At 47.8% G+C, this 23,192-nt stretch overlaps 1 protein-coding gene across 1 annotated transcript in view; it reads right to left on the bottom strand.

Annotated features, from left to right (window-relative positions):
* Positions 1–23,109, bottom strand: part of Rftn1 (raftlin, lipid raft linker 1) — a 208,808-nt gene extending 185,699 nt beyond the window's left edge. The window contains exons 1-2 of the mRNA XM_052191941.1: positions 22,756–23,109; positions 2,671–2,827 (exon numbers count right to left, since the gene is read on the bottom strand). Of these exons, the coding sequence (XP_052047901.1) occupies positions 2,671–2,815 (145 nt within the window). The 5' untranslated portion in view covers positions 2,816–2,827; positions 22,756–23,109. The remainder of the gene's footprint in view (positions 1–2,670; positions 2,828–22,755) is intronic.
* Positions 23,110–23,192: the final 83 nt, after the last annotated feature.

Here is a 23,192-nt window from a genome sequence, read left to right as displayed (position 1 = left end):
GATGAAGTAGAATTGTGTTCAGGATGAACTGACAGACACTGGGGCTTCAGAAGAGGGTAACTCTGAAGGGATGGTAAAGAAGGAATGGATCCAGCTCAGCAGGAAGAGTTCGAGCCTACAGACAGGGAAAGGAGGGTCCTGGGAGCGCACAATGCATGAGCTATAGATGCAGTCCTTCAAAGGGGATATGGTGAGGTTCACAAAGGCAGTGCTAGGAAACAGAGAGCCCAGAATATGCTAAACCTTCATTCCATCACTCCAGAGAAACCTGCCAAAGAGGTGAGTCTGGTCAGACATGTGTCTTATGCAAACAGGTCCTATCTAGAGGGCAGGCTGGCAAGTTCTCAGAACCCGAGAGCTGTAAACTTCACCTGGTGATTCCCAAGGAAATCATCAAAAATGCACATGAAGAATTTATACACATTATTCATAATATCTCAGATCCCAAAAATAACTTAAAAATGCAATAAAGGGGACTGCTACATAGATGATGGTGCTCTGAGCGACTGAATCACATCAATTCACTAAGTCATGATTTCAGAGTACATGGATGGCAGGGTGGGTGCCTTAACTTTCACAGCATTAAGTTATAGAAGAGCAGGATTCAAAAATATGTATTGGTTGAAGCTTCATATCTCAAATATTAATTATCTATTCAGTGCCAGGCACTGCCCTGCACACTGAGTACTTCAGAATTCAGGCACCATCTTCAGACTTAGGACACAGAATTCTACCCTGTGAGGATACAGGAAGGCAGACAGCAAAGAATTAACAACAATGTGTAAAACACACAGTACCTGGGGTGGTCAGGGCCATTGTGGGCAGTTTCCTCCAAATTCAAACACTCCATTCTGGAGGGAGGGAGGAGGAAGAGGAGAAAGAGGAGGAAGAGGAAGAAGAGGGGGAAGAGGGAGATGAAGAGGAAGAAGAGGAGGAAGAAGAGGAAGAGGAGGAGGAAGAGGAGGAAGAGGAAGAAGAGAAGGAGGAGGAGGAAGACATAAAAGAGGAAGGCAGCTGCTCCTGAGACTAGGAGGCAAACAAAAGGGAAAGAGGAAACTTGGACAAAGGGTTCTCCAGCTTTATAAAAGGGAGCAAATGCTGCTAGGCAACGAGACTCCCACCAGCCCCGCAGAGGAGAGGAGACTCTTGGATCTGTCCAGATGCTGGCTGTGCAGAAAGCTCCAGAGTCATCACATGTTGAGGTGGGATTTCAAGCCACTTCCCCTGTCTTCACGGAAGTCCTAATAGGTGACAATGCTCCTTCTGGGTTACCTCATTAGACAGGTCTCTCAGTGGAGTGTGATGACCATTTGGCATGATATGACTGACTGGCCAAGGATTTAGGGAATTGGGATTGACTCAAACACTAAAAATAAGCTTATGGGCTGGGCAATAAACTCAGATATGCCCTCTGATGCTGGTCTCCAGAGTTGGATTTCCACTGGATTAGTCATGTTACTATGTCACCTTTCATACCCCATCCTAGGTCCTATTCCCACACTTCCCTCCTTCATATTCACAGAAAATGAAAGTGTTTCCCAGGCACCCAAAGAATCAGTATCTTAAGACACAGTCGGGAAAAGTGTTGGTGCATGCTCCTAATTTTCCGTGACCCAAAAGGAAGATAAGGTCTCTTCAATTTTCCCTACCATTCTTGACAACTGGAACCTACTAAGCTCTTTAGTCATGTCACTGGGTCTCCCCTATCTACCAGAATGACCTCCTGCATTTCCCAGAACCAGTCCAACTACACATAGTAGGTGCTCAGGATGTTAAGTATCTCAGGATATACTCTGTCATGATAACTTGAATGTCCTTTACCTGTCATCCTAGGGCCACATCCTGACCCCTCAGACCTGGACACTGATTGTAGGAGATGACATAGACCCCATCTGTCAGATGAGGCAAAGTTTAGCCAGATTGACAAGAGGGAAATGATGATCAGTGAACTTGGGGAGACAGGGGAAAGACCAATTAACATAGAGGATATTTTCTTCTACAGGGTTGGATAACAGAGAGTCTACAGAATGAGGTCTACAGGATGAGTTCAGCCCATCCATGTGGATTGCTTGCTGACTGTCTTAGTTAGGGTTTTATTGCTGTGAAGAGACACCATGACCAAGACAACACTTATAAAGGACAAAATGTAATTAGGGCTGGCTCACAGTTTCAGAGGTTCAGTCCATTATCATCATGGCAATAAAACCCAAAACTAAGACAAGTCCAGGCAGATATGGTGCTGGAGAAGGAGATGAGAGTTCAACATCTTGCTCACAGACTGTTTTCCATGGAGTTAGAAGGAATGTCTCTCAAAGTCCACCCCCACAGTGACACACTTCCTCCAACAAGGTCACACCACCTAATAGTGCCACTCCCTGGGCCAAGCATATTCTAAACACCACAGATTCAAAGCTTTACCTTGTGCCTGCTTGCCTGACTGGTTGATTTATTTCTTTGAGCTCATGTCTTGCCATGTAGTCCAGGCTGGCCTGAAGCTCTCTATCCTTCAGTCTCAGCCTCCTGAATGCTCAGATAACTGTTGTGGGCCACCTCCCTCAGGTGTAGCTATTTTAACCAGCCACTCTCTAGCTCTCTAGACTGTCCTCTCTTAGAGGACAGTCCTATCCCACTGTGTCCCACCCAGACTCCCTCCCAGGACCTTGTACTCACCGGCAGTAAGTGTGGTGAACTCTAGAAAGCAGTATTCGTAGGTCACATCTACCTTGGTCTCCACTTGAGGTCTCTTCAGAGTTGAGTAAATGTTCCCAGGCCGCTTCTCTTCACGTTTCTCCAGCTTGTTCAGACTGCAACCCATCTCGATAGCTGTCTACAACAGGGAGACAACCAAGGGCAGATAGAGTTGTTTTGTCATTAATTTTGAAACACCACAGCACAAAAGATCCCCAATTTTCTGGAGGGATACATCAAAGACCTCAGTGCCTGAGAAATCATAGGTATGATTTAATACAGCCAGAGCCCAGGGGACTGGGCCACCTTGTCTTCTTATGAGTAAACCATTACCAGCTGCCCTGGGAGAGCTGAGTGACCCCCAAAACGTCCCTGCTTTGTATCTTTTCTCCTCTATCTGAGGAAAATAATACCTCAGAGTAGCTTCCTGAACTATCATCTGTATACATGATTTTCAAAAAAAATAGGGCCTAAAAAGCAATACTGTGCATTATGCTGTCAGTCTATCTGCAGAAATACAAGACACATGTCACCTTCCACATGGTTGCTAAGGGAGAATAATAAGTTGTTGTTATAGTCTCTAAACTCTGGCATCCTTTCTCCCCTCAACAATAATTATTTAGACAGGAATTGATATTCAAACATCTCAAAAGTAGATGTCAGTATTTTTATGGGCCCTGTCTAATAGTCACCTTCTCTTCTTCCTTTTTATTCAGGCCAAATGGCAACAAATAACTACACACACACACACACACACACACACACACACACACTTGCATTTCCAGTCTTTTCCGATTAAAATGAAAGCGACGGAGCCTAATAGGGCCATCGAGACCTCAAGGAGCACTCACAGAGCTGGAAGATCAGTGGCCTCGGCTTGCCAAGGAGACGGAGAAATGGGCAAACAATAAACAGAGAACAGAATTCTCTCAGAGTTGGATTGACACCAGTGAAGGTTTCCCGTGTATTCGGACAAAAGGACATTCACAACGTGGCTTACTACGGAAAGGGAGGTTCCCTTTGCACCCTGGGCATGGACTGTTCCTCCTCTCTGGCACACTTCCCTACCATGGGAATGTTTCCCTAAAATACAAACTGTCTCAGAATACAACACACACACACACACACAAGCAGGCACACACACACAAATGCAGGGACTGATTGCTTTAAAGACAAGGATTTCCTCTGCTGATCCATTCACAGGGTTCCCAGCTTCCTAAAGCAATTTGGCAAGTTTCAGAAAAACAAACTGAACTTCAAAAAAAGTAGTAATGGCATGGGAGGGAGCAGGAAGGGGAGAGGTAGGTACAACCACGACTGGCCTCTGCTTTGCAGTGATTTAAAAAGGCAGAGAAAACAGATAGCAACCGGAAGGCTGACTTATGCCTTAATGAGGGGACATTAGTGTCCAAGAACCGGAGCACATATGATGTATGTGCAGTCTGTGTGAACTGATAACTTGGAAACTACTCAGTCTTTCTTCAGACACCAGCTGATGTGTGCATCGGCTGCTAAAGAAGCCATGCAAACAGAGCTGTTGCCATGTGCAGGGGGGAGTAGAAAGCAACGGACCCGAGGCTCGCAGTACCGCGACATGGCGGGTACCGTGAGCCCCAGAACAGGAGCACAAAGAGTCCAGAAATGTCCTTCATTCCTGCCCGTTTCCAAGAGTTGAGCCCAGTGGGAAAGGAAGGAGTCTGTGATCACAGCACAAGGCTGGCAGCAGCTTGGAAGAACTGAAGTGAGCTCTGCTTCACAGATTTGGGCATGTGGAGATGCTGGGGACCCTGCAAAGTAAAGGGTGAGGGAGAAAGGGACGGGCAGGCTGTGTTGGCTGTCATCCTTGGCCTCATAGGTCAGAAGCCAGAGCCACCACTCACCCAGAATGCCTTTGTGAGCTGTAAAGAGTGTGCCTTGTCCTCAGAGGATAAAGTCCTACCCCAACTATGGCTAGCAGAGCAGAGGAGAAGAGGGGAGGGGAGGGGAGGGGAGGGGAGAGGAGGGGAGAGCAGAGGAGAGGAGAGGACAGGAGAGGAGAGGAGAGGAGAGGAGAGGAGAGGAGAGGAGAGGAGAGGAGAGGAGAGGACAGGCTAGACCTAAGCCCCTACTTAACCCCTATGAGTCAACTTCACAACTGGGCATCACACTGCTGCATCAGTAGGGAAAAAGGCAAGCCAAGTGGATGATATCCCAAATGGTCATGACTGACTTAGAGACGCAGGCAGAGAAGTGTGGAGGGGAGGTTTCTCAAACAGGAGAGAAAGATGTAAACACAGCCAGGGCCCCGAGAAGCACAGATTAAGATTAAATCTGCTCCTCAGCTCATTCAGAGTGTGAAGAGATCCCAAGACTGGATGAGCTCCCTGCAGAGTGCTTGTACAACGTGCTGGCCAGCCAGCTCCGCCCCTCACTGGAGAGCAGAGCATGTGCTGCTGCCACACTCACCAAAGCAGAACTGGAAGGAAATGCTTCTCCTTCTCTTTCTCTCTCTCTCTCTCTCTCTCTCTCTCTCTCTCTCTCTCTCTCCAGTTAACATTAATCATTTCTCACACCACTGTGCTCTGCAGACTGTATCCGTCCATACTCCCTCAGATCAGCAAGGAAAAGAGGAAATACCCAGCAGCCATCTTGAGACAGCCCCAGTGAGCATGGTAGTGTGGATACTCACAGACGACCAAGAAACAAGTGGAAAGCTCTAGTGTATTGCTTGCCAGAAAAAAAAAAAATGGCAGGAGGGTCATGGTGAGAAAGGCGACACCAGAACAGCCACTTGTGTGGGTTAGGAACCCTACTCGGAATATTCAAAGCCTGAAATCTTTTGAGAGATGATGCGGGGAAATGTTGGATTTCAGAGCTTTTAGGTTTTGGAATTTCACAAGAAGAGCTGAACTGGGAAGGTCTATGCAAATATCCCCAAATTCAAGTCTCTGGAATCTGAACTGGTTCTCTTTCCAAGAATAAGGGATTTCTGAGCCTGTGCCAAATGCGGGTGAACACACAGCATTGTTCAAGACTGGATGTAACTCTGTTTGCTTTAAATATTTACTTACTTTAAATTTTGTGTGTGTGCATATCTGCTTACATGCATGTCTGTGTGCCACATGCCTGGTTGGTGCCTGTGAAGGCTGAAGAGGGCGTGAAAGTCTCTGAAATTAGGATTATAAGCAGTTGCGAGCGGCCACGTAAGTGCTGAGAAGCAAGCAAACCCAGGTCCTCCCAAGAGCAGCACATGCTCTAACTGCTGGGCATCTCTCCGGGCTCTGTCTCATTCTTTAGTTATCCATTTTATAATAGAGAACAGCTAGACTGTGCATAAAATATTCCTAGTAAATATCTCTCCTATTAATAAATGCTGCCAAATCATGTCACCAGTGAGTGCTTTTACATCTTCAAAAATGAAACAAAGAAAAAAAAAAGTAAAAAGAAAAAAAAACCCAGCATAGCCCAGAGCAAATGGAATTCTTCTGCTGATACTGCTGGTGAGAGAGTCTGAGGAAATGGCACAATGGCCATGTGTGGGAAGGCCGCATGGATACCCATGTTAGGATCTAGTGAATCTACTCTAGATCTGTGCCAACAAAAATGTGTATGTGTGGGGATCACAAAGCACAAGAACGCCTTTGGCCCCACGTCCCAGAACCACCTAATGACCTTGTAGCCAGGTCTATATGTGGGAGAACAGTCAAGCACTGAGATTCAGAAACTAAGAAGTTCATGCGACAGCATGGCGCTGTCTCAGTCAGTGTTCTTCTGCTGTAAAGATGCCATGACCACAGCAACTCTTTAAAGGGAAGCGTTTAATTGGAGGCTTGCTTACAGTTCAGAGGTTTAGTCCATTGTGGTGTGGGAGAAGTCGCTGAGAGTTCTACATCTGGATCCGTAGGCAGCAGACAAGAGAGCAACAGTGGGCCTGGCTTGGACTTCTGAAACCTCAAAGTCCAACCCAGTGATACACCCCCTCTAGCAAGGCCACACCTCCTAATCCTTCTCAAGCAGCATCACTTGCTGATGACGAAGCAGTCAAACGTAACACATGAGCCCATGGTGACCATTCTTCTTCAAACCACCACAGTGGCTGAACCAAAAGAAGCAAGGGTGTAGGGGTTAACAATTTCACGCACACATATACACTACACACACACACACACTACACACACACACACACACACTACACACACACCACCACCACCACTACCACCACATATTAGAGTCCCTTAAAAGAAAAGCCACACTCTATTGTCACAAGCTAGAACCAGCCATTCTGGGGAGAAAGGGGGTTTCTGGGTTTGCCTGGGTTTATTTAACTGCATTACTTCCCCTGCTTAACTTGCACTAAAAGTTCAAAACTACATAAAATGGTTGTTTTTAATGCACACAATATGTGCAACATCCCTACAACATTAAGCAAGACACAGCATTACCCACTCAGTAGCACCAAGTCTTCCCAAGTAAAAAGCAAAAGCAACGTCTAGAGCAGGCACCATGTGCACAGCAGAGCTCAGAAAAGGCAGGGCTGTTCTCTACAGCAGACAGAGGTGTGTACATCTGCTATCCCAAGCAAGTAAGAAAAACCTCGCTCTCGAGGAGGGGATGGAAGGTCTAGCGTGGCTTAGCCACCTTTGAAAATTATCCAGGCACCAAAAGGCACTCACACCGGAATCCTCAAGTGACAGAACAACCTTCAGGCACAAATGTTAGCAAAAGACTCCATATGTGCACACTCCTCATGACTGCACATGCCAGTGGGACTGGGCAGGGAGGGTCACCTAAAACCTATCTCCCTCAGGGCACGATCTCCAGGAGGCCAGACCCCCAAATCAGATGACACACCTTAAATTGACAGTGGTGTGAGTTGCCTCTCAGAGTCCCAGTTCTGTGACTGTTTGGCCTGGAGAATGAGTACCAGCTCCCAGACCCTGTTAAGACACTGGGAACCTCAATTTCATCTCACAACACCGGTTCTGAGAATCCACACACCATCTACCAGGACCCCAGCAATGCCCGAGCACATCAAAGCTTTCCAAATTGAAACCACCGGGAGCATGTACAGCAGGCATGGTGACCTGTGCTCACCTGGGAGCCATGGCCTGAGATCAGAAGTCACAGGTCACACTTTGAAAGCTGCCATGTTTCCAGGGTGGGTTGATTATAAAACATTAATGAGAGACCTGCTATGAAGTAAGTCTTCATCAGTCTAGGACTGACACCCCTGGAGCAGGCTGTAGGCGAAGGCTATGTTACCTGCTGAAGCCTTACACAAGCTAGGAGGCCAGCTCTCACAGTGCGACAGGCATGGTGGAGAGAGCAACCCCTGGGAGACCAGCAGCCAGCCTCACCACCAGCCTCACCACCAGCCTCACCACCGCGGAGCAGAGCACTGGCACTTCGTGCACAGGAACAGCACTGCTATCTATACCCTGGCTGACTCTCCTGCTACAACTTGTTTCCAAAACAGACATAGCCTGTGGAACCCCTGCACTTGGGAGGCTGAGGCAGGAGGATTACTATGAGCTCAGCCCCAAATACAAAGCAATTACCAGGGATCCAGAGCTACCCAGATAAAAAATCCATTGTTTTTGAGGATTCTTCTGTGCTTTATGGCTTTCCCCTTCCAGATCCCTGCTGTCACCCCAGGAAGTCACCCCAAAGATCCTTGCTCTGTATATGGGTGAACCACCGCATCGACTTTGATAGACAGTCATTCAAGAAAGTCATACTTTTCCATGTCTCAGAAGGCATCCCTGTGACCATGAGTGCAGATCTCCATAGCAGAGGGACCAAAAAGACTTACCATGAGACCTCTAAGAGGAGAAAGAGAGAGAGATAGACAGACAGACAGACAGTCTTTCCACTCCTGTGGTGAATGGGGGAAACAGCCCAAAGTGATCTGGTTCTCCATAGGAGCTCTAAGTTTTCTAAGGAGAAATGAGGCTCTGTGCTTCTTACTGCAAGGGAATTCTGGCCTTCACCGACCTAAAAGGATGACATTCTACAGTCAACTCTTCTGTGACCAAGGGTGCATCAGGGTTACTGTGGTAGCCAATGAACCAGCTTTGCCTATGAGCAATGGGCTCTTGACGGAAGGAATTCAGGTTCTCTGTCCAACCTTCCACCAACTCAACACACCTTTCATGCCCACTTTGGGTTGGTCAATAGCACACAGAGAACTAGAGAGAGCAGGCCCTGCTCTTTCTCAGAAGTCACCTGTGAAAGGGAGAGACAGGCATGGTGCAGAATACAGGGTGCTGGAAAAGCGTTTCCCCACAACCAGATGACACAGAGCAGGGATCAGGCTGAATGACCCTTGTTATTTTCAGTGTTGGGATTGTCACTTTACAAGCATGTCTGATTGGTTTCAGATGTGCTTTCCAAGATGCCCGGGAGACACTAGTGCCCATTCAAATAGGATGGCCTTCAGCTGCAGCTTCTGGGAGCTGCAGCGTCTGCAAGCTGCCATTCAGGTTTGCTTTTCTTGCTGTGCCCAGACTTAAACAATGGGGCAATCAAGTCAGTTACATTTCCAGATACAAACTGGTTCAGTAAACAGCAGTTCTCACTTGCCAAGTTGCCACCAATCCAAGACAACTTGTAAAGCTAACTTTAACAAATGCTAATTTCTGGTGACAGACTGACAGAGGAGGTAGGGCCATTTCAGGCCTCTGCTGCTGAGACTTGAGTGTTCATGGTATCCTTCAGTCACTCAAAGTAAGAAAGAAGGATCCTAAGAAACCCTTACAGGATAACATCTCTTTTGACCAAGAAATATCAATGAAACTCGAAACCTCTGTCACCTATTCCAATGGTGTTAGCTGTTAATGACTGGCAAATAATCCAGCAGATAGAATAAGATGAAACTGTACCTATTGTGGGCATTCATGATCCAAGACCAAAGGCAAAAGCAATCAGGATAGTAAGATTATGTCACACCAGTGCCTAAGGTACCACCATGTTTATTTTCTCTCTCTCTACCTGGATGTGTTGCTAGAACACTCCTGTGGGGGGGGGGGGGGACGACTCCATCACCGCTGAAGTTTCAGGTATTTGATATTGAATATGCATTTTTCTTCCCAGTGGAAACAATAAAGACAGCTCCCAAGACAGCCCTCAGTGCATCTCTCCTGTTGGTCTCCCCTCTCACCTGGCATACAGCTGGCCCCGGAGGCCACTGGATACTGCAGAAATAACAGCAAGTGAATGTGAGGCTGTGTTCTGGACCCTGGGTTCCACCTTGCTCTCAAGTCATTCACCCAGAGCACAGACAGATGCCACGCTGTAAAGACACGCCCTTATCCCTGTGGCATGTCCCCATGGGTAGGAGACCGAGAGCCTCCCTCCCCACATCGAACATCATCTCAGGATCAACATAGAGGGATGGTCTTCTTCATCTCTGCCTGGCCAACCTGCATTTTACTGTTTTCCTTGGGGTGCTGGGGATGGAAGCAGGGCCTTCTGCAATGCAGGAAGTATTCTACCACAGATCTATATTCTAGTTCCCGGCCCCTAAAGTCCTGACCTCAGCCTCAGGGCAGACCTTGAGTCAGTCCCTCTGGAGTTTCTGTTCACGGAGCTCTGTGAGATTATGAGTGTCTGTCCTTTCAAGCCTGATTTACAAAAAAATTTGCTATACATTCCTGAAGTGGGAATTTCTGGTTTCTTTGGAAACTCAGTTGTATCATGTAATGTTTTTTTCTGGAAATCGCTGACGCACACACGTGAGAGGATGTTTTCCTGGAACAGACATGTGATGTTCTTCCAGAAGCTGTCTTGTAAAAAGGTATGTGATGTTTTGCTGGAGTGGATGCTTGAGAGGACAGATGATGTTTAGAATGAATATAAATATAGCCCTCAGACAGAGAGAATGCTCTTGCACTGGTTCACCTTGCAACACTTTGCTGGTCTTCACTGATCTTTGCTTGTTGTGACTTCATAGAGAGAAATATGCCAAAGAACTTCTCATGGTATTCAGGCTGCTTCTTGTGGATTCCTTCGACCCCTGCTGATTTTGGCAGACTCACATCAATTCAGCAGATCTCTGGATCGAACTGCCACCACTGATTTGGGTTTGATGTTTTGGACTGGACCGCTGATATCCTAACAATGAAGACTGGAATTGCTCCACAGGACTATTTCTAAACAGGTCCACAACCCCCGTTTCCTACTAACTTTTCTTTTTCCTTACCTCTGATAGGTGGGCTAGAAGGGAGGTTAAAGCATTTAAGAACCGTTATTAAAGTAGGTTTTAAAAAATATAAGTCTATACATTCCTAGATGGCAGATCCAGGAAGTTTAACTGAAATCCCTGCTCCTGTGTGACAGGCCACCCAGTTGGAGCACCAGAGCTGCCAAGGTTTGAGAGCAATTGGTCACACAACAAAATTACCAATCCCACTAATTCCATGGTGTAGCCATTTAAACACACACACACACACACACACACACACACACACATTACTATCCAAATACATTCCAATGAATCACCTACCATCTTAGGGGGCTGGCTCTATCCCCAGCACCCCAAGAAAAACAACAAAATAGATGTTGGCAGGCAGAAGTGACTGTGGGGTGAAAGAGGCCATTCCTATACGTGATGCTGAGCTGATGATGCTCGACATGGGGAGGGGCTCTCAGTTCCCTGCCAGGGGACAAGCCACAGGGTCAAGTGTGTGTCTTTACAGCATGACATCTGGCTGTGCTCAGAGTGAATGAATGGAAAGCAAAAAGAAACCCAGGTTACACAACCCAGCCTCACAATGCACTTGCCGTTATTTCTACAGTATCCAGTGGGCTACAAAGGTCAGCTGTTGACTTAGCATGCATCCAGGTTGGAAACAGACACTGTGGGGGAAAGCTGAGTCCACCCCCCCACTCCAACCCCCTCTAATCCCCTAATAGCAGGACCCAGGAGCTCCAGATCTCTCCTAAGTCCTGAACCCAGGCAAGAGAAGCATCCAGAAGCACAGCTCTTGATCTCCACTTCTGATCTCTGGAACCTCTTTCTGCCTCAGACATCCTTCCTGGGCTCTAATGCCATCTGGCCAAATGCACTCACACTCCTATCCAGAAATTGTTCCTCCTGTTTTATTCTCCTCAAAATATCCTAATTACATACTGCTTAAGACAAATGAAGGGTACAGACCCCCCAGTGCCCCTACCTGGGCTCAACAAGAGCAGACCTTCTACCTCATTGCTTCCCACATTTAACTTTTTGCAGAAAGATAATGTTTGTGGTTCAGCCCTTATGTGTTCATCATCTCTCTGTCCTGTGGTCCCTGCCTTGACTTCCACTCTACATGTGATCCTCACAGTAGCCAACAGCAGGAATTCCACTTTTCTCAGCACAGCTTGGGGGAGGGGGGTGTCCTTAGTGGTTCTGAATGCTTCAAGGGGCAGCCCTAGGCTACATGCATTCCAGACAGATTCATTTGTTAACTGCTAGAAACTCAAACAACTTAATGTGCCTAGCCTAGTAACTAGAGCCCTTGGGAATATAGTATACATATTGGAATGAATAAATATATGAAGAAAAGAAATCTGATGCTTCCAAAGTAATGCCATTTATTTACAGCCTCCTTCCTAGAAGCCAGGAACCACTGAACTTCCCAGTCTCCAGTCAAAGTCACGCTGGAGACCACCATCTTAATGTTCTGTTCCACAGTAATTACCTTAGCAAATACCCCAAAGTTCAGTGTTATGTGATGTCAAGTGCACTGCCTCAATCCAGGAAGGGTATCTCATAGATATTGCTGGGTTCCCTTAAAAACTACAAAATATCCTTTGTCCTCCCACCCAAGGAGTAACCTCACTGTCGCTGTGGCATAAAATCCAGGATTCCAAAATACACGTTCTCAAAAAATTAACATTTATGCCACCACTTCCTTCTTAGCAGCCATGCCCCTTCTGGCCATAAATGAATCTGCTTGGGAAAATGTCCCTTCCCCAGACAGTTGTCTCCGATTCCAGAAGACTTTCTGTGACCTGGGGCTTTCATACTGCTGTAGGATGTATTCCAAAGAGAAGCAGCTTGCCTAGAAGGCCTGCTCTGTCTTTACACCTGCAATGGCTCCACTGCCCTCGGAGCAGCGAAGCTTAACCCCCGCAGGGAACACCTGTCTTGTACCATGCTCAATCATATCAGGTCCGGCAGCGGCCAAAGCTAGAAGATGCTTCAAGAATCCCTATAACCAGGGATGGAGTCCCCGACCACTTAACATCCCACACTCTGTATATTTAAGCACATCTAGAGACCATATACAGTCAGGGCAGGATCACATGCAGCTAAAACTAGGGAAGGAGGTACAGGAGGAGATGGTTTGAATCTCCAGTCAAAGTTTAATGAGGACATCCCCTAATAAAGGATGTCAACAGGCCCAGTCTTGAGAGTATCTTCGATCAGTTTCCTATAGAAAATTGTAGTAGCTCTTATACTCAGAGGACAGCCTTCCACAATACCCAGGTTGAGCCTGAACTCATGTTTAGCCTAGGCTGGTCCTGAACATGTGATCATTCTGCTTTATCCCTCTGAGTTGCTGGGGTTACAGGCCTGAGCCCCTAAGCATCTTAGAGCAAAGAATGTCAAAGGTAGAATTCCTTCCTGCTTGGAGTCCCTAGTATTTTCTCTTAAATTCTTCAGCTGATGAATGAAGCCCACACACTATGAAGGGCAATCTGTTGTTCTCAGAAGTCTGCCAATTTTAGCATCAATGACATCGAAAAGCACCTGCAGGAAAATCCAGACTTGTGTTGGAACAAAAACCAGGCACCACCATCCAGCCAAAAGGACACAAAATAAACCACAAGTCGTACTATGAGGCCAGCAGGACTGCCTCTTCCCCCAACCAATATCCTGAGCATCACTGTAGACAAAACATTGGTCATGATAAAATAAAACAAACGGGGACAAATTCTGTAGGGTATTGTCCTCTGAGTCTTCTACAGAGTGACTGTGACTGTTTGCAGATGACTCAGGACCTGGTGATGACTATCACAAGTATGGGGGGAGGGTCATTAAATCCTCCCTCCCCTGAGATTTCAGCTACCTCTTGTACACTTCTGTCTCAACTGTATGTAATTCTGCCCCAATTGTGTGTGGTCTTGGAGGTAACAGATTATACCTCCATGTTAGTTAACTGAAATAGAGGGTCCATCTCTGCAGCTATGGAGAAGTTGTCATCCATGCTGGGCTGAGTCTCTCCAGTGTGATGGATCTTTAAGGGTCACACACACTCTTATAGGCAATCCCTTACCCTTGATCTGTAGGTAAGCAGATGGAATAATTAGTTCACAAAGCTAGCCTTGGGTGGAATGGTATTTTGATCTGTCATTGGTACCCTATCTGGAGTGAGTAGCTGCTTGCATCTCCCCAGGAAATGTTCAGACAACACTTCCTTCCATGGACTGTACCTTAAAGAGCACAGAAACAGACCACAGATAAAGAAAATGGATGATATCCAATCCTCAACTATGTCAGTAGAAAAAGAGGACAGCAATAGCAGGGGAAGGAAGGGAGTAGCATTGCGAATCACTCAGCAGTAACATTCAACCACACCACAAAGGAGGTGGCAGAGAGGTCCCCAGGATAAGGAGCAGCAGTAAAATCATAATCGAGGTGGGGTTTGGGACAGACACTGCCTGTGGGAGGCTGAAGTCAGACTGAACTGTAAGCGTGGTCTAGGTCCCCGTCCCCCAGGGGACTGAAGCTAGGAAGTGTATGTCACCTAACTCTGACGTCAGGAACTGGGAGAGCAGCTGACTCAGAAGAGGCAAAGCAAGTCAAGTCTGGGTCTGCTCTAAAGGGGACCTGTGGGTGGCTAGTGGTGTGAAGCGGCCATTCCCAAGGTCAGAGTGTGTGGCAGCCAGAAATGAGTTAACCACTGCTGTGGAACGCCCAAAAAACCAGCAGGTGCACCAGTCTGGAGCATTGGTGGTACCCACTTCTCTCTAACAGTGGTCTTCTCCAAGGCAGTTGGCAAGCTCTTCATCCACCCAAGGCCAACCCTAGAAGAGCAGTTAGTAGCAGCTCAGCCACAGTGAGAAAACTACAGAGGATAGAAAGGAACCTTTGAAATACGGCCCTGTGGTTCTCAAGTTCACCTTACAACTACAACCACTATTACTACTGTTTTTGTTGTTGTTGTTATTATTACTATTACTGTTATTATATTTTATTCACTGGAGGGTGGTATTGCCACAGTATGCATGTGGAACTCAAAGGATAATTGCAGGAATCAGTCCTCTCTTTCCACTATGTGGGGATCAAACTCAGGTCATCAGGTTTATTAACAGATACCTCTAACCATTGGGCCATCTCTATGCCCAAGTTTACTTTCCTAATGGTCTAGCCCAGGCTTTGGGAACACAAGTACATGTGCCAGAGTGCCTGTGTCAAATCCTGATGACCCTACTTCCGAGATGTGACTTCAAGGAAGCCTGGAATCTGAAGAGAGACACATGGAACACCTACTTATTCCGTGACAACTGTATAAAAGAGAGTCAAGTCATGCTGAACGCAGGTTAAAATACCTCAGCCATGCAGAATGAGAATACAAACATTACCCAGGGGACACTGTGGACATGGCTCAGTGGTAGAGCACTTGCCTCTCATGCACAAAGCCCCATCACCATCCCCAATACCGTTAAGTAGATAAACAAGTGACTGCAATATTAGTATTGTTTGTTATCCATTATAAGGATTCATGACACCTGGTGTGGGTTAGTATAGTACACTGAAAATGTACTTACAAAGCATCAGAAGATACACACACACACACACACACACACACACACAGAGAGAGAGAGAGAGAGAGAGAGAGAGAGAGAGAGAGAGGAGACACCCCCCCCCCTTTGAGACATGGTTTCTTTGTGTATCCCTGGCTGTCCTGGAACTCTGTAGACCAGGCTGGCCTCAAACTCAGAGATCCTCTGCCTCCTGAGTTCTGGGAATGAAGGGATGTGCCACCACCGTCCAGCAACACAAACCCTTTCTAATTTGAGAAAGGATTTAAATGAATAAGCCTGTACTTTATATTTCTGAAATGTGAAAATCCATGGAGTTGACACATTCCATTAGCCATTCTGTGACTGACCAAAAATCTCTTTATACCCAGCTTTATGGATAACAGCTATCACAACACCCTCAAATCCACACACTATGAAAGCTAGTCTACAAAGTGTAAAGGACTCCTGAGCACAAGGTGAACTGGTAAGCGGGTGCTCTCACACACACAGGTGCACAAACAACAACACAACTGAAGTTAATCAGCCCCCTACAAAGGACCCCGTGCCGACTCTGAGGAGATACAGGACAAGAAAATGGGGCATTTCACGAGCAGAAGCCAGAGAAATCTGTCAGCTCCTGATGGAAAAGAGTGGACATTTTTAATCCGGGATTATGAGGCATGGGCCAGTCAGGTTCACACACAGTGACAAGCACCGTTTGTCTGAACCTGGCCATGAATACCCAGGACTGGCTTTCCCTGTCCTTTGATCTCACATAAGAGGCAAGAGACACTGAATGAGGAGGGCAGCCAGAGGTCCTTGCCCTCTCTGTCACCCCTGTTCTCCTGAGGAAGCTCGAACCCAAGGGAACCCCCAAACAAGCCTTTAGGTCCCCCAGACGACGTCTCTGCCTCAGCTCTGACAGGTAGACATCCCTAAAGAGTGTGACCTGATTTCCTAGCTCTTTGGTTCTGGCCTACTGAGAGCGATTTCCCTCTCTGAATTCAGCCCAGGTGGGGAGTAATTCACACAAATGCATATTTAAAAGCTGGACCAGATTCTTATTTGGAGAATAAGGAATTAAACGGGACTGAAGCGAGGACTCTGAAGCGCCTGCCGTAGTGATCTTTCAAGAAAATATGTCTTGATAAAATATGCAACAAGAATAATGAAAAAGCGCCTTGCGGGCCCAGGAGACAAGAGAAACTGGAATCTATGTCAAAAATGGATATGAATGGGAGAAGAGTTATCATGCATAACAATCCCCTCCCCAGGTCCTCGGAAGAATAAACATAAAAGAAATGTCTGCCAAAATGCATCCCTGTCAAGGAATGAGCCCAAGTCATTGCCACCATCTCTCTGCCACCTATTCTCATCTGAAGGGCAAGGAAATCTGCACAGCACAGAGCGACTGTCCCACAGACCTCACAGAGTGACTGTCCCATAGAGCTCAGAGTGACTGTACCATAGAGGTCACAGAGCGACTGTCCCACAGAGCTCACAGAGCAACTGTCCCACAGAGCTCACAGAGCGACTGTCCCACAGAGTTCACAGAGTAACTGTTCCACTGAGCTCACAGAGTGACTGTCCCACAGAGCTCACAGAGTGACTGTCCCACAGAGCTCACAGAGTGACTGTCCCATAGAGCTCACAGAGTGACTGTCCCACAGAGCTCACAGAGTGACTGTCCCATAGAGCTCACAGAGTGACTGTCCCACAGAGCTCACAGTGACTGTCCCACAGAGCTCACAGAGTGACTGTCCCACAGAGCTCACAGAGTGACTGTCCCACAGAGCTCACAGAGTGACTGTCCCATAGAGCTCACAGAGTGACTGTCCCACAGAGCTCACAGAGTGAGTGTCCCATAGAGCTCACAGAGTGACTGTCCCACAGAGCTCACAGAGTGACTGTCCCATAGAGCTCACAGAACGACTGTCCCATAGAGCTCACAGACAACTGTCCCACAGAGCTCACAGAGTGGCAGACCTAGCTCCAGTGGCCACACTAGGCTCTAGACACTTGAAGCGTGGCTAGCTTTCCTGAAGAAGTAGTCTGCTTTTATTGGACGTTGACTCATTTAGACACACACGTGACAGCCACCTGTGGCTGGTGGCTACTGTACTCACTCACTCAATAAAATCACAACCAGAACTCACCCTTACTTCACTTTTTAAAAACAAAAGGTGTTCGGTCAGATGTGGAGTCACACACCTTTCACTCTCTCACTCAGGAGGCAGAGGCAGGCGGAGCTTTGAGTTCAAGGCCAGCGTGGTCTATAGACCACAACAGGACACTCCAGGACAGCCGGAGCCACACAGAGACACTCTGTCTCAAAAAAAAAAAAAAAAAAAAAAAAAAAAAGAAAGAAAGAAAGAAAGAAAGAAAGAAAAAAAAGAACGAAAGAAAGAAAAAAAGACAGCAACAAAATGTGTATGTGTGTCTATGTGTCTGTGTGTGTGTGTCCATGTGTGTGCCTATGTGTGTCTGTGTCTGTGTGTGTGTCTGTGTGTCTGTGTGTCTGTGTGTCTATGTGTCTGTGTCTGTGTGTCTACTATGTCTGTATGTCTGTGTCTGTGTGTCTGTGATATCCGCATGTGCACATGTGCCAAGGTATGCTCACAAAGATCAGAAGACAGTTTCCAGGAGTCAGTTCTCTCCTTCCATCCTGAGCTATGGGAACTAAACTCACGTCATCAGGCTTTCAAGACATGCACCTTTACCTGCTGAGCCATCTCCCTGGCCCTTGATTTGGTTTTATGAGTCGGGGGCTCCCTTTTAGCTCAGGCTAGCCTTGAACTCTGCATCGTCCTGCCTACAGCTCCCTATAGGTATGTGTCTCCACGCCAACAAGTCCCAAGTGTGTGAAACTCTAGGCCTATAAGACAAAAGTACATAAAACCCCGGAGGAAGTGACTCTGGTATGTCATTTCCTGCCATTTCATTCTGACTGCCCCAGTGACATTTCTATTACACTGTGCCTTCGTGTACTGTGAAGCGTGCTTCCAGATGATTCGGCATTAAACCCAAGCGCCACAGTCTCTTCCCTAAATGTTTCAGAAACACTGGAAAGTCAACCCAGGGCCTGCTGGGCTTCACTCTCCTCCAGGCTGAAAAGAGACAGTGTGACTCGCCCATCCCGAAGAGGACTCAGACAGCACGCTAAAGCACTGAGCAGCACCTAGCAACCAGTCTGACACCTAACACTTTGTTAATAACAACGGCAAAATCTGCCATGGAATAGAAGTTTCCCAATCATGAAGTTGTTCTAGGTTTAAATACTTCCTACCCATACCATACCCTAGGGGAACCACCAGCTGACAGACAGTTGAGAACGCGACATCATAGGACCTTGATCTCGCTCATTGCCCACTGTCAAGACAAATAGCTCAGTCCTCTAGTGGATGTCCACTGTGTCCCTTCCTCGTGACCTCTGTCACACGTATTTACTGTAGTTCTATACATGGCAGAGCCCACACCGTCTCCAATATCTCAAGACTGGACATGGGCCATCTGTTCCCTGAGAAACGTGGTCAGTACCGAGGACCATGGGAACATTTCGCTCTCGGTTTCACACTTCCTGTCTCCCGGATCACCTTAGGTCAGGCCAGGCTCCAGTTCCCACAGAGAGGGACTACGGTGGAAAGGGCCTCCGAGAGGCCACGCACCTTTTCTCAATAATAAGAGGAGTGTGGCTGGACTATATTTCTCACAAAAAGGGCAACTCACATTCTCAGAGAAATTGCTCGACACTTACCCACCCCAACTCTGCCCTGCCTCACAAAGAAAATGCAGGCAGCTGTCCACAACAGTGAAATCCAAAGGGTATTTCCTCCCAGCACAGGGTATTTCATATCAGCACACCCAACGGCCCAGAATTCCCCAGGAATTTCTAGGCAGAAGTTCACTGAGAAGCTGTGAAACTTGGGGGTTGGTTCATCTTATCATCCGCAATCACTAACTAACTAACAACAACAACAATGAAAACTATATAACCCATATACCCAGGAACAGGGGGATATACGAACAAGCTGTGACATATACACATCTCATGAACATAACTCATACATAACAAACCTAACAGAGTTACTGAACTTTATACAGAACTACCGAATTTCATGTATATGATATTTAAATACCAGACTAAACAAACCTATGGTAAGACATAGTTGCCACTGGGAAGACAGGGGCCATGAAGAAATGCAGGTTGATGGTGTATTACCTGTCTTGATAAGGATCGGGTTGCACAGTGCATGCATATGTCCAAACAATGAGCAGACTATTTCACTGTTAATGGTGTATTACTGAACACACACTGAACATGTGAGTTGAAACATTTATAAAGTAACCCTGTACTAAGACTGTAACTTACTTTATTTTTTTTGTTGTTATGTTTTGTTTTATTTTCTATATTCTTGTTTACATTCCAAATGATTTTCCCTTTCCTGGATCCCCCCTCCCCATAAGTTCCATAAGCCCTCTTCCCTCTGCCCCTTCCCCCAATCAACCCCATTCCACTTCTCTGTCCTGGTACTCCCCTACAATGCTGCATCAAGCCTTTCCAGGATCAGGGCCCTCTCACTCCTTCTTCTTGGGAATGATTTGATATGTTCGCTGTGTCTTGGTTAGTCATAGCTTCTGGGCTAATATCCACTTATCAGTGACTACATTCGATGTGTATTCTTTTGTGAATGAGTTGCCTCACTTAGGATGATATTTTCCAGTTCTAACCATTTGCCTAAGAATTTCATGAATTCATTGTTTTTAATTGCTGAGTAGTATTCCATTGTGTAAATATACCACATTTTCTGTATCCATTCCTCCATTGAGGGACATCTGGGTTCTTTACAGCTTTTGGCTATTATAAATAATGCTGCTATGAACATAGTGGAACATATGTCCTTATTGCATGCTGGGGAATCCTCTGGGTATATGCCCAGGAGTGGTATAGCAGGGTCCTCCAGAAGTGTCATGCTCAGTTTTCTGAGGAACTGCCAGACTGATTTCCAGAGTGTTTGACCAACTTGCATTCCCACCAGCAGTGGAAGAGTGTTCCTCTTTCTCTACATCCTAGCCAACACCTGCTGTGTCCTGAGTTTTTAATCCTAGCCATTCTGACTGGTGTGAGGTGAAATCTCAGGGTTGTTTTGATTTGCATTTCCCAATGACTAATGATGTTGAACATTTCTTAAGGTGCTTCTCAGCCATCCGAAGTTCTTCAGGTGAAAATTCTTTGTTTAGCTCTGTACCTGGGGAAGACCCTTGTAACTTACTTTAAAATGCATAAAGCAGCACACTGGATAGATGGGTGGTGCCTAGGTGTGCACTAAAGCCAATGCAGCAAAATGTTAGAAAAATCTAACATTTGGGTCTAATGTGGTGGGTCTTTGTTTTTGTAGCCTAGACTAGCCTCTAACTCAATTTTCTCCAGCCTCCTCCACCTTCTGGATTCTAAGATAGGTGTATGCCACTGTACCCAGCTAGATATTTGTATGGTCTCACTCTACTATATAATGTTTTTTTTTTTTTAATGGGGGCTAGGTATGTACATATAATCTCGGAGCTTGGAAGGAAAATCAATGCAAGTTTGAGGCTAACCTAGTCTACATAGTGGTAGAACCAGACCAGCCAAGGCTACACAGGGAAACCTTGTCTTAACAACAGCAATGAAAATAGAAAGTGGTTCAGCAAACTTGGAGGACCCTTTTCTTAGCCAACGAAGTTAACATTTGGTAAGGCAGCCATGGTCACCAAGCCGCGGGACCACACAGCTCCAGCTCTGAGGTCAGTGAGGCCTGGAGGAATTCTAGGAGCTTTAAAGGAACGCCCACTACTCAGCCTGATTCCCCACATACAAAGCAATCTCTGGAATCAAGCCAAAAAAAAAAAAAAATCAGAGGGAGAGAAAAAAATTCACTGACTTGTAGCCCCAGTTTATTCTATTTCAATTCCTGCACCAAATCGATTAGCTGACTACACAGTCCACCTCATTTACCCCTTGTCCACGATGTGGGGGTGGGGGGTGGGGTTGGGGGTGGGGGATGGGGGACACAAATGACACAGTGTCCTACCCCTCAAATGGAGGCACAGGGAGGCTCTCCGGTTGAGGCTGGAATAGCTCGGACCTCAAGAAACCCCCTGAGGTCAGAGCACAGTGCCACACAGCTTGCTACTTAACCCCTGAGAGTGGGTGACGGGTGACATCTGGTGTCACTTGAACTTCCTCAGAATCCAGTTGGTCAGAAGGTACATCTTGAGAAGCCTGGCAGCCACGGAGTTGTTGGGTTCAGTGGTCCTACCCATGGGCCATGCAGGCCACTCACATTACACTCCGGGCTTCCTTCCTGGAAAAGGCTTATCCTGAGATGACACTCCATAGTAGCGGTTGGGAGACACCTGTTGTGACTTTACCCGTCCCCGCCCCTTCTGAAAACAGCTGTATGAACCAGAGGGTTTGTTGCTGGGCAGCCACTCAGATACAAAGATCTGTGCCAGACTCTTAAAAAAAAAAAAAAGTAGTTTTTTGTTTGTAAGCCCCTAAACAAACTCACTGACACCACCCACCGCCCACAGGGGGCAGCTGAGAGCTAGCAGCCAGCCGGCAGCAGGGAGCACGCGCAGGGCTAACCCTGCCCTCTGAGCGATTCTGGCCTCCAAAGATAGCAGGGCCAAAGCTAGCGGACCTGGCGCGCTTGCCTGACACCCCGGCTTCTTTAAATACACGCTCCCTCCTGCTCGCCCAGACCCCATGCCCATTTTGGCATGCCCCCGTGCCTAGGAAAGTGTGTTAGGATAAGGCAAGAAAAAAAAAATCCCTTTTCAGAAGAGAAAAGCCCCGTTTCTGGTGCCTGGGACTTGGCTCTCGGGATTTCCACTGGGTCCCCGCCCTCCTGCTTTCAAGAGTCGTGCACCTCTACCCTGAGTCGAGTCCAGGTCTCCGGGTGCACGTGGGCGGGGGCAACTCCCATCTGCTCCGGGCCGGGTACCCACTACAGCCGCGGGTCCTGACCCACCTGTAGCCTCCGAGCTCCCCTCAGCGCCCTTCTAGCAGACCTCCGCCTGGGAAGTCCAGGACCCCCAGCAGGCGACCTGACCCTCTCACCCCAATGTGTCCTTGCTTGTTTGTTTTGCTTTTTTTCCCTCTTCATCCGGAAAAAAAAAAGTTGGCCCGGAATCTGGCGTCCCATCGGTCGGTCCCCATCCCCAGGCGACCTGCACCAGGGGACTCGCCTAGCAGCTCCGGAGACCCTAGGTGCCACGAGGAGCTGTCGCCTGCTCACCGGGATCCCGGGCCGGCGAAGCCAGCGACCCAGGCCTCTGCGTGCTACCTCGCCGGCCCGCCGCACGCCCACCTACCTTAGGGGACCAGCAGCGGCGACCGTGGCGCAGGCTCCCGGAGACAGCGTGCTATGTCCCGGGATGAAAGTTTGTGCCATGCAGAGCAGGGCGGCGCGCGGACGACGCGGCCCCGGGGGTGGGGGCAGAGCGCGGGGCGCGGCCGCTCGCGTGTCGTCGGTCCCTCGGGCGCTGGCCGCGCAGGTACCTCCCCAGAGCCAGTGGCCGCCGCGCTCCCGCTCGCTGCGCCCTGCGCCCTGCGCGCTCTGATTCCAGCCCCGCCGCCCCCACCCCACCCCGCGCCGCCGCCGCGCGTCCGCCCGCTACACTTCCTCTTCCTCTGAACTCATGTGCAAAATATGCTGCGCTGCATCTTCTTGGGGGAAGCCGAGCGGCCCCTGGCAGCCCCGCACGAGAGACCGGTCGGCCCCGTGCGCCGCCAGCGCCGCGCAGCCCGG

This window comes from Apodemus sylvaticus, chromosome 9 (genome assembly GCF_947179515.1).
Source record: "Apodemus sylvaticus chromosome 9, mApoSyl1.1, whole genome shotgun sequence".
NCBI lineage: Eukaryota > Metazoa > Chordata > Mammalia > Rodentia > Muridae > Apodemus > Apodemus sylvaticus.
This window is presented reverse-complemented; position numbering and strand designations above follow the sequence as displayed.